The sequence below is a fragment of the Bos mutus genome, chromosome 19, assembly GCF_027580195.1.
Source record: "Bos mutus isolate GX-2022 chromosome 19, NWIPB_WYAK_1.1, whole genome shotgun sequence".
Classification (NCBI taxonomy): domain Eukaryota; kingdom Metazoa; phylum Chordata; class Mammalia; order Artiodactyla; family Bovidae; genus Bos; species Bos mutus.
Window position 1 is genome coordinate 12,006,591 of NC_091635.1, and position 11,945 is coordinate 12,018,535.

Sequence of the window (11,945 nt, forward strand, 5' to 3'; positions counted from 1 at the left end):
GCCACCCGTTTCTTGGTTTGAGAACTGACCTGTGGAGGATTGTAGTTCAGAGAGAACCCAGCCCTCTTGGAGGTGGGGAGGTGAGGGCCAACCCGGCCTTGAAACCACACATCCAGCTCCAGCCCCCTTTGTTCCCCCTTGGGACACCTCCTACTCACTGTCTCAAACCCCTTCCTTGCTCTATCAGTTTCAGAAAGTGAGAACTGGTTTCCCTTGTATGTGAGCTGCCCCAGGAGGCAGGGGAGTAGAGCAGCGAGGAGCAGAAAGACACTAGCCTGGCTCTGCCTCCCTGGGTGGCAGTCTCCTGTGTTCCCTGTGGTCGGAGCCCAGACGCCTCAAAGGCTGATGTGAAATTAACCAAGAAGTGAGAGTGGCACATGGCATCCAGGAGACTTGATCTTTATTTTGTTTCCAGCCTGGTTGAGGGAGATCAGTGGAGTGTGGCCTGGAGGGGAGCACGGAGGTTCCAGCATGCCCCCAGGATCTGCCTGCTCTGCCCAGGGACCCAGAGCTTCGGCAGGGGTATGGCTTTCTTCCACCTGTCCTTCCCAGAGCTGGATCTGAACTCAAGGCTGTCTCCAGGTTCCTGGTGTTCTTTCTTCATTATCCTCAGATTCTTTAGCTAAAGAAAGAGCCGGAACTCAAGTCCAGACAACATATCAGGCCGGAAGTGAGCCAGCGGCGGGCACATAATGGACGCACACTCTATGCACACCATTGCTGCTGGGCTCTCTACCCCTGCCTCCAGGGGGCAGACCCCTGAGACTCCCTATCTGTCCACCCTTGCAGACACTGCCCCACCTTAAAACCCCTGGAAGGGGCAGCAGCCACTGGGGACACTGGAGACATGGGCGTGCTCCATGTGGGCTGCCACCTGGAGCAGGGTCCCCTGGCCACAAGCTCTGGGGCTCTCTGTTGGTCCTTGCTGGTCTGGGGTTTGGGGCCTGGCCAGGTGGCTGAGCAGAGCGTGAGTCATGACTCTGACAGCTGCAGGGGTCCCTGAAGCCACCAGCCCCAACACATCGACCTCTGTGTCATCTGAGATGTCATGAAAGATGAGGGGACAGGCCCAGGCACCAGCTGCAGACTCAGCCACCAGGTTGCTGAGTAGAACTCCGGTGCTTGGGGACAGGTGTCCAGAGCCGAAGGAGCTGTTGAGCGAGGAGATGAGAAGGAGGACGGAGCCGCTGCTGTCCACGGTGGCCAGGACACTGCTCCTGGGGGCTGCAGCAGCTTGCGGGAGTGGTGGGCAGGGCGCAGGGCTGGGCCCTGCAGACTGTAGAGATGCTTCCAGCAGCTCCAGCAGTTCTGGGCCAGCTGAGGGGCTGGGGGTGGTGAACAGGATGCCCTGGGGCACAGGTAGCTGCAGGGCTGGCTCCAAGGTGGGCCTGGGCCCGACTGAGGGGCCCTCCAACCCCAGGTCTTCGGCCAGCAGACTCAGCAGGGCGTCCCCAGAGAGGTCTGGGGTGGGGGCCAGTGAGGCCTTGTGGAGCACAGCTGCCAGCTTGGTGTTGGTGACTCGAGTCCCGGGGCCCAGGGGTGTCCCGTTAGCATGGCAAAATAGTGGACAGAGGCCCTTGGTGTCCTGGGCTGCCAGGGCGCTGGCCAGGGATGTGTCCACCAGAAAGCCCTTTTGAGCCAGTGAGATGGGGCCCACCAGCAGGTGTGGCCAGGGCAGGCGGCCGAAATGAGTGTGCAGCATGTGCAGGGCGGGCAGAGCTGAGGGCAGCCCCAGGCCGGGGGCCAGGGTCTGGGCTGGGCCCGATGTCAGGGCAGTGGAGTTGCCCGAGGAGCTATTGTGGAAGAGGCCCCAGTACGTGGCACCTGGGAGGAGACAAAGGGGTCACACAGGGGTCAGGGGCACTCGGTAGTCCCAGGTGAAGGGTCAATGACTTAGCCTGTGGTTAGTGGTTACTGACCAGGCCTGGAGACGGGATCAGTAACCAGGCCTGGGGTCAAGATCACACTGATCTGGGATCAAGGGTCACAACCTAGGGGTGGGGCTACTGCCCAAGTCCTAGGTCCTGCTCACCAGCCAGCCTTGAGGTCAGGGCTTCTGACTGCCCGAGTTCCAGGTCACTGCTGAGGCCCAGGGTTGGGGTCGCTGTCTGGGGTTGTGGGTTACTGACCTAGCCCTGTGGTGTGAGGATGGACCACTGCCAGACACAAGGCTGCTCCAACTCCAGCATCCACGATGTTGCCCCCAGCAACAAACAGCTCTCGACCCAGGCGGGAGCACTCAGCTGCAGTGAAAGAGGGGGCTGTCTTGAGGTGGGGAGCTGGGGCCAGTGATGCCCCCCCCTTCTTCCCCTGAACTACTCCTCGCACTGACCTGCTGGGCTGATGATGGCGCCGTGGTGGTACACGCCAGGCCTGTGGGAGTGCCCGCTGGCTGGAGGGGCCCCAGAGCCCAAGGCTCCTGGAGAGGCACCGCTGCTGTAGAGTTGCCTCACGGCCAGGGAGAAGCCGACGGCCAGCAACAGCAGGGCGGCCACCAGTTGGGCCCAGGCCCCGGGCAGACGGCCAGCCTTGTTCCTGCAGACAGCGATGTCCTAAGCCAGGGCCAGGCAGGAGGACACCCACGAACTCCCGAAGAACCCAGGGACTAATTCCCAAAAGGTTTGGTCTTGCTTGCAGGAGGAGAAGTTTGCCAAGGAGAAAGGGTCTCCTGGCAGAAGACACAGCCTTGTGAATGGAGACAGGAGGGAGCTTGGGGAAGGTCTCTGGAGAAGGGGTTGGACAGGTAGGGTCCAGCCGGTCTGGAGGGATGCCTGAGCGGGGCTTGGCAGACTCCAGGAGCCGAGCCCGGCCAGGTGTAGCCAGAACCAACCTGCCCGGCAGGTGCCTCCTGCACCAGGGGGTGGGGGCTGGGAGCCTTTGGCAGAATAGCCAGCAGGGCTGACTTAGTACAAATGTCCCTTCAGTCGCACGACCTTGGAATGACTGGTACTGGCCAGGCCTAGGGCTGAAGCTGTGGGGGGGGGGGTGCCTGCCTTTAACCAGAAGGTTCCTGGGGCTGGCGAAGCAGAGAGTTGTCTGGCCCTCCTTAGAGGCTCTGGAGGGAGGGACTTACCAGCCTCAGGCCTGAGTCACTGGGTGCCCAGACCCCTCCCTAACTCACCCAGAGGAGTCGTGGGGCCCGGAGGCATCCAGAATGAGCTGCTCCGAAATCTCCTCCTCTTCCTCCTCGGACTCCAGGCTCGGCTCCCAGACCCGCAGCTTCTGGTAGAGCACAGGCCCTGCTTCGGGTTCCATGGTCCCACGGTGCCTGCCCTCCTGCCTGCCGGTCTTCCAGGCTGAGTCTCAGGAGGCTCTGCCCGGGCTGGTGGGTGGGAGGTGGAGGAGCCCTGGGGAAGGGTGGTGTGGAATCTAGAACAGGTTTGGGCAGGGCACGGGGCCAGGGAGGCTGTGTGTGAGCCTGCCCCATTACGGCACAGGGCCTGAGGGGCTCTCGTGGCAGGGGACCTGGTTTAGGGGATGCAGGGGATGCAGGGGAGGCCCCTGATCCTGGGGCCACAGCCACAGGCCCTGAGACTCAGGACATCTGTGGTCCCTCCCTTTAGGAGGAAAGAAAGTGAAAATCACTCTGTTATGTCCAACTCTGTGACGTCATGGACTATACAGTCCATGGAATTCTTCAGGCCAGAATACTGGACTGGGTAGCTGTTCCCTTCTCTAGGGGATCTTCCCAACACAGAGATTGAACCCAGGTCTCCTGCATTGCAGGTGGATTCTTTACCAGCTGAGCCACTGGGGAAGCCCCCCTTTAGGGAGTGCAACCTCTAAATCTCTCCTGTTCAGGCTCTAATCTAGGGACAGGGGTGAGAGAGGACGGCAGTACATTGACTTGGATCAGGGCTCAGCATGTGACTAGGTTCCAGTATGGCGGGTGTCTGGTCTCTGACTGGGGTCAAGGCTCAGCCTGAGGCTACTCCAGGGATCTGGGCTTCCCTATTTGGGGAAGCCCCTTGGGTGGTGAAGGTATCAATACCTCCCTGGGCATGTCATGAACATCTTGTCCAGCAGGTGGCGCCATAGACCTCTTGGGGAGCCCCAGCCTGGAAACCTGGTGTCCCAGACTCCTTCACTCTGGGGTTCACGTCAAGGAGATGTTTTCTGGCAAAGTTATGTAACTCCAAAGAGTGCTGCAGTCTCTTTCCTTTTCCAGTTATCTCTCTCCTAACCACGCTCTACTATGAGGGCCTCAAACCCCAAACCGTCTGCCATACACTCTCAGCAGACTACCTGTCCTTCTTCACATAACAAATCAAAGCTAACACAAAGACCCGCCCCCCACCCCGCCCATATCAACCCATAACTACAAACCCACCTTCACGGTTCTCTGCCTGGTTCTGGCCCCGAGCCCTCCCACTTCCTGCCTCTTGCTTCCCCAGGGAGCTCACTCTCTCACTGACCCTTTCTCTCCTGTAGTTTCACATCTTCTCTAGGGGTTCCTTCTCAACATTTAAACAGGGTCCAGCCTCCAGAAATTCCCTCTGCTAGGTACGTGCCCAACAGTCACGAACTAGAATGTTCATAAGTGCACGAATTGGAACAGTCTCATATTTGAAAGGTCATACATCCATTATCAGGAGAGTGAGTGGTGTGGTCACGTAGGGGAGTACTCTGCAGTGGTGAGAATGAGGGCTCTACAGTTGTATGCGATCATATAGATGGATCTTACAGGCACACGAGGACTGGAAGAAGCCAGAGGAGAAAGAGAACACCATATTTGTTTCTGGTGTGGTGGTTTAAAGACCCTTGGCAGGGGAGGAGGGGGAGGTCGCCTGTCCGCCTTGTCTTTTGGGCTTCCCTGGTGGCTCAGCTGGTAAAGAATCTGCCTGCAGTGCGGGAGACCTGGGTTTGATCCCTGGGTTGGGAAGATCCCCTGGAGAAGGGACCAACTAACCACTCTAGTATTCTGGCGTGGAGAATTCCATGGACTGTATAGTCCATGGGGTTGCAAAGAGTCGGACACGACTAAGCAATTTCCACGTGTAAATTCCAAGAACAGGTGAAACCAGCCTCTGCCGCTACCAGTCAGCAGGGGGCGGCAGAGGGGCGTCTGGCATGCTTGGTGACGCTCTTGTTTCTCCGTCTGAAGTTGGTTACCTGGGTTCATGATGGTGAACGTGCATCTAGCTGTATCTGTGATATGTGCACTTTCCTGGAGGTATATTGCATTCCAACAAAAAGCTTTGAGAAAGCTTGAGTATTTTCTACACTAGAGTCACAGCCACAGAAATCATCTTTTCATCTCATTTGACTCTCCAGCCACTCCTCTTTCTCTCAGACTCTTCACGAGCAGGTGGAGTGGTTCTCTAACTGGTGTGTTGGGAGTTAGCGCTTCCCAGGTGGCGCTAGAGGTGAAGAACCTGCCTGCCAATGCAGGAGATGTGAGAGACGAGAGTTCGATCCCCGGGTTGGGAAGATCCCCTGGAGGAGGGCATGGCTACTCACTCCAGGATTCTTGCCTGCAGAATCCCATGGACAGAGGAGCCTGGTGGGCTACAGTCCATGGGGTCGCAAAGAGTCAGACATGACTGAAGAGACTTAGTACGCACAGATAGGGGTTTGTTAAATCCTGATTGCCTGGCTCCATTCCCAGAAGTTCTGATTTTGTAGGTCTGAGGTAGGGACCAGAAATTTGCCTTCTGAACTCCCGGGTGATGCTGCCACCACCAGTCCTGAAATGAACACCAATCTACAAAAAATATATACACCTGCTGTCGCCACTTCCTATCTACCTACCACCAACACCCTGCTACCCACTATAAGCTGGTTTCCACCCCCAACCCGCCAGAGAAACCTTCAGTTTCTAGGTTTTGTGATTTCTTGGACCAATAACCCATCAACCAGCTGGAGATACCAGCATAGGGTGGCCAGCTTTTTATTTTGCCAAGGGTTGAGTGAGGGGGTCACGATTATGATCTGAGCTCATTTTATAAAATAATTTCACTTCCTGTTAATACAATGTGGGGAGGTTGTAAGGTCAGAATGAAAGTGGGTCCTTCCTTCCTAAGGAAAGGCAGCTGGGAACCCTGTGTATCTACCGCCCCGTCCTCAGCCTGGCCTCTGGGCTGCTGGCACAGGCTCCCTTCACCCAGCCGACATTCTTTGGCGCCTGTCCAGCCAATCTTCCTCTGTCCTTAGAACTATGCCCTGGCAAACTCTTTGGGACCAAGAACTCCACTGACTGGGTCTGGGGGACCTTTCCTGGGTGGTCTTTATCACTTCCACAGCTCTGGGCCTGGACAGCACGGCCCACACCCCCAGAGATGCTTATTAGCTAAGCTTCAAGTAGATGCCAGACAGGCTCTGGGGATGAATGGAGGTCAGGCCAATGGGTAAATGATGCCAATCATTTCCCTGGGAGTTGGGAGTGGAACTAGCTTTTGGAAACCAGAGTTTGGTCCAGTTTCTGCCACTGCCTGGCTATGTGACTGCAGGCAAGTCGTTTAACCTCTGGGTGTCTTGACTCTACTTCTGTAAATAGGATCCTCTGTGGGTCTGTCCTCCCAGGATTGTCATGAGGATTCGACAAGGAAGTACATTTAAAGCATTTAGGCCAGTGCCTGGTACCCAGTAGACTTCAGTTCCTAGGACTTCTCTGGCGGTCCAGTGGTTAAGACTTCGCTGCCCAATGCAGAGGGGCATAGGTCCAACCCCTGGTTGGGGAACTAAGATCCCACATGTGGTGCAGTGAGGCCAGAAAATTAAAACAAAAACATGAGTCCCTTCCTCTCTGTTCTATGGGCCTCTGTTGGGCTGTAGTCTGCCAATCTGCAGGCCTCATAATTGCCCAGCCATGAGACCAAAGAAAGAACCCAGAGATGGCAACAGAAACATCAGTGATTTAGGTAGGGAATCTTATAAGTCCAAAGCAAAGTCCTGGAGCTGCACCCTACCGTGGACACCAGATGGGAGGCAGAACATGGCAACAGTCTTCACTACTCAAGGAAGAAGGTGGCTACCATTTATAGGGGAAATTGACGTCAGGTTGGCTCATCAGTTAACCAGGGAAACCAGTGGAAACCAGTGGGGCAAGAACGTTATGATTAAGAGGACTGGATAGTCATGTGATTAGGGTGTAGGTGAGGCAGAGACCAGACGAGCAGAGGATGTATGGAGAACAAGAGAAGAGTCTTCTTGAGTGGCCTGACCATTGAGGCCACATCAATCTATAGTGCTAAAATGATACGGATAAGCTTTACTTCTTCAACTATACATACACACATGCACACACTCACACACATACCAGATGCCTCTAAGTGTGAAGTGTAGGACTATAGATTCACTCATGCCTTCATCATTTATTTTTTAAATTAAAGTATAGATGACTTACAATATTATATCCGTTTCAGGTGTACCATACAGTGATTCAATATTTTTAGTCATACTGCATTTAAAGTTATTGCAATGACTATATTGACGACTTCATTCTCTTATCCTAATAGTTCTCAACTTCATCCTAACGGTTCTATGCATTAGAATCACCTGTAAGCTTAAAAATAATACCCAGGCAGGCCAATTCAATAAATCAAAATCTTTAGGTTGGCGATTCATCAGTTTTTAAAAGCTTCCCAGGTGTTTTTAAAAGCTTTCCAGGTGTTTTCAATGTACAGCCAAGGTTGAGAACCTCTGTCTGATCTAGCCTGCTAGTTCAGGGATTTCTACAACTAGAAAAATGTCCAGTGATGAAAAGAAGTATATATACCAACGTGCTAATCCCTTCCCGTCCCCAGTCCCACATCAATGGAGTCAGCATCCCTGGAAGTGAGCTCGTCATCAGGATAGGTTTTCAGGCTCCCCAGGTGGGCTTCCCTGGTGGTCCAGTGGTTGCGTGTCCACCTTGCAATGAAGGGGACTGCGGTTTCCTTCCTGGTTTGGGAAGATCCCACATGCCATGGAGCAACTGGGCCTGAGTGTCAAAACCACTGAAGCCTGCGTGCTGCCGGCCCGCGAGCCGCAACTACTGATGCCTGAAGCCTGTGCGCCAAGAACTCGCGCTCCGCCTCCACGAGAAGCCTGAGCCCTGCAACCAGAGCGCAGCCCCAGCTGGCCGGAACTAGAGAAAGCCTGCGCGCAGCAACAAAGACCCAGTGCAGACAAAGCCTAGTTAAATAAACGAAAATTTTAAAAGAGATTCTTAAAAAAAAAAAAAAAAGCTCCCTAGTAGAGTCTAATGGGGGGTCAGATTTGAGAACTGCTTCTTCTACTAATAGGCGTATTTATCAGGCGTTCACTGGGTGCCTCTTCTGCTGAGAGAGGGCAGTGAGGAGCCTGGAAACAGCCAACGGTGGGTTGTCCTCCAGCACTCCTGGCTGCTCCTACAAAAGGGGCAAGGAAGGCTATGGGCCCAACAGCCAGCTTTTTTCCAGTCCCCTCTAGCTGACTTTCCTGCTCACCATCTCTGGCTCAGACCTGCCGTGAGTGTGCATATTCATGCATGCATGACCTTATAATTGGACCCTGGAACATACTGAGATTCGACTCTAATTATAAACTTGGAGGCAATGAAGTGTGGTAGGAGTGAAAGAATTGGCTTTTCCTTGCAAAATGACTGGGATATAATCAGAATATTGGTATTTAAAAAATTACAAAAATCAGCCCAAGTGATTCCAGTTGCAGATGGCACCAAAAAGGGTTTTTGAGCAAGTCAGGAACAGCCTCAATAGATAGTGTGCATGTGCTCAGTCACATCCTACTCGGCAACCCCATGGACTGTAGCTGCCAGGCTCCTCCGTCCATGGGATCTTCCAGGCAAGAATACTGGAGTGGGTTGCTATTTCCTACTCCAGGGGATCTTCCTGACCCAGGGATCAAACCTGCGTGTCCTGCGTTTCCTGCATTGTCAGGTGGATTCTTTACCACTGGGCCACCCAGAGGAGGCAATATTAGAATGGGTGAGCCTAGCCCACTTGTGTGCCCCTTTCCATAGGGGAAAATTTCATCTTAGAGCCAGAAATCGAACTGGGGAACTTCAGCTCCAGTAAGAAGTCATTATGTGGTCAATGTGTTTTCTGAATATTTCTAATCAGAAGGCCTGAGTCAGGAAGCACCTCTGTTGTCCCCTTCCTGGCAGCATCTAGTTCTGTAATTAACTAGATTGAACTGCTTTAATCTCTGTAAAGTGTCCCAAGTTGCCTGTGGGTGCCAGTCTTCTCCTGCTGCTGAGAGCCTCATTCATCTTTGATGTTACTTCCGGTAGTGGGTCTGTCAAGTTTTAGGCTGCCTCCTCTCTCTACTACATCTTCATAATGGCACCCAGATTTTTTCTACTGGAGAATTATTCCTCCCCACCCACATGATGTGTGGATGTGTGTTGATCGAGGAAAAAAACCCAGGACCACTAGATGGCAGTACACACAGCGAGCTGTATGGGAGGGACTCCAGGACAGGACTGCAGTCAGGACAGGCTCCCCACGGTGGAGCCCTCCTGGGGCCACCCCCAGTAAAGGAAGAGGGCAAGGGGCCTCCCCAGGGAGAAGGGACTCTGAGAGGGGATTTATGTGTCTAGATGAGTCCCTGGATCAGAGAATTCCAGAGAGCAGCGGGGGCTGGGGGCCTCTTACAGCTCTGGAGTTGGTCTTACCTATGGCCGGTAGATGCTGGGTGCAGTTTTACAGGGTGTGTAAATCAGGCAGGTGCTAAGAGGCTGCAAATATGCTTATTAGGGTTATAGCTAAAGCAACTGGGTGTGTATAAATTTGAGTTTGGCTCCGGGCTGGGTAGGAGTGGTGGCTTTCGAGCTAACAGATCCCAGCCTGCTGTGAAGTCAACACCATAGGGGCCAAAACACAATACAAAGGCATCTATAGCATAAAGAATCTACCTGGGAAGCAGGAGACACCCTGCAATGCTGGAGACCCGGGTCCAATCCCTGGGTCGGGAAGATCCCCTGGAGAAGGAAATGGCAATCCACTCCAGTATTCTTGCCTGGAGAATCCCACGGGCAGAGGAACCTGGCGGGCTACAGTCCATGGGGTCTCAAGAGGCGGACACAACTTAGTGGCTGAACCGCCATAACCCTTTTATATGACAGCCTAATAGTATCAAGTGACTGCCTCCCCCTATCTCTCTCACTCCAGGAGGGGAGCAAGCAGATCTTTCCTCAACCCACCCTGCTGGTAATATAGCCAAGGCTCCATGTTTTCTGGGGTTAACAGTTGAGAGAGATAGAGACACACAGAGAGAAACTAAAACCCTGTACTAGCTGAAACTGCCTGGAGCCAAGTGTGGGAGCGCTGCGGGAGCTCTCTCTTCTTCCTCTTGGTGCAGCAGCTTCTGTTTTCCCTCTCGTTGCAAACTGGCTGTTTCCCATCCATGTGAGAGACAGCAGCTGTCACTCACCCTCCAAAGCCTACATCTCCTCTATCCGAGAGAGCAGCCGGATGGAACTGAAATCTCCCAGTGCCAAGTGCAAATTCCTGGGGAGCGGGGCTCACTCCTGACCCACCCAAGTGGGCCAGGGATTGGAGAGGAGCAGGGCTGGGCGGTGTAAACACGGTGGTTCTAGCTGAACCGTATAATCAAAGCCATGGTTTTTCCAGCAGCCATGTATGGATTGTTAGAGTTGGACCATAAAGAAGGCTGAGCGCCGAAGAATTGATGCTTGCTAATTGTGGTGCTAGAGGAGACTCTTGAGAGTCCCCTGGACAGCAAGGAGATCAAACCAGTCCATTCTAAAGGAAATTAACCCAGAATATTCCTTGGAAGGGCTGATGCTGAAGCTCCAGTACTTTGGCCACCTGATGAAAAGAGCTGACTCATTGGAAAAGACCCTGACGGTGGGGAAGTTTGAGGGCAGGAGGAGAAGGGGGCGACAAAGGATGAGATGGATGGCATCATTGACTCAATGGACATGAGTTTGAGCAAGCTCTTGGAGATAGTGAAGGACAGGAAAGCCTGGTGTTCATAGGGTCACAGAGTCACACACGACTTAGCGACGAACAATGATACCACCACCCAGTAGCTAAACCTTTGAGATTTCCCCAGAAGGTTCTGAGAAACAGAAGGAAATTTTCAGACAGAGTGATTTACTTCTGCCAGGGACTTAGCTCTCAGAGACCCAGCACGTTTCGCCCTACGCTGCTCACAAAATAATAGACCACAAGGCCTCAAATACAGAGAATTTTACTATGGTATCAGGAGACTGAGAGAACAGAGTGCGTGCCTGCTTGAGAAACAAGTGCTCCTTGACTTGGCTTGTAACTGATGGGCTAACCTCTCTGTTGATGTAATGCCATCCTTTCCTTAATTTTAATTCTTTCCTTAATTTTAATTCTCTCAATAAATTTGAGAGACACTAACTCCCATTAATGAGGCTTCGTACCTAATTGAGATGGTACACTTCAGTGCCAATCATGATTTAAGGAATGCGATGAGAAATAAATAGTTCATAAAGACATTGGCTGCTTCTGGGATTTTCAGAACGTGCTGAGGCCACAGTTCAATGAGGCTCAAACGAGGCCAGTATCTGGTGCTCCGTGATAATTATGTAATGATGTAATTTATGTGTAAAGGTAAACACAACCGTAGGTACGGATGGGAGTTCATTATTTGGGTCTGGCACTCTGTCCCTTCTCAGTTTTCCTGGATACACAATGATTGAGTTGGACTAGACACTTTTCAAAGTCTGCATTCACGGCTGCAGGGTTTATGCCTTGCAGGACACACTGATTTTTCAAGGACACGGGCCAAGATGAGAGAGATTAACATGGCATCTTACGATGTTGACTGTAGGCTCACGTGGAGAGGCTTCCTTATTTCTGTCCCACCTCCCAGCTTCTTGCTCCTTGAGGCAGAATATATACCAGCAGAGAACAGTGGTTAACAGTGGTTTAAAAACTTTTTTAAGTTGCACCATTCAGCCTATGGGATCTTAGTTCCCTGATCAGGAATCGAACCCATGCCCCCTGCAGGGGAAGCAAGCAGTCCCAACC

General features: G+C 52.9%; 1 protein-coding gene across 2 annotated transcripts; it reads right to left on the minus strand.

The window, feature by feature from the left end:
- Positions 1-416: 416 nt before the first annotated feature.
- On the minus strand, positions 417-4,915 carry GGT6 (gamma-glutamyltransferase 6). Of its 2 annotated transcripts, none has more exons than XM_005906669.3 (4): positions 3,122-4,915; positions 2,333-2,535; positions 2,130-2,243; positions 417-1,824 (listed from the first exon to the last, which is right to left on the minus strand). In XM_005906669.3, exons 1-4 carry the CDS (start codon positions 3,253-3,255, stop codon positions 803-805), a joined length of 1,473 nt encoding a protein of 490 aa, XP_005906731.1. In that variant the 5' UTR covers positions 3,256-4,915; the 3' UTR covers positions 417-802. The 2 variants fall into 2 exon arrangements, with proteins under 2 accessions (XP_005906731.1, XP_014337285.1); XM_014481799.2 differs by having other exon boundaries at positions 948-1,233; positions 2,126-2,243; positions 3,122-4,914.
- Between the last annotated feature and the right edge of the window lie 7,030 nt (positions 4,916-11,945).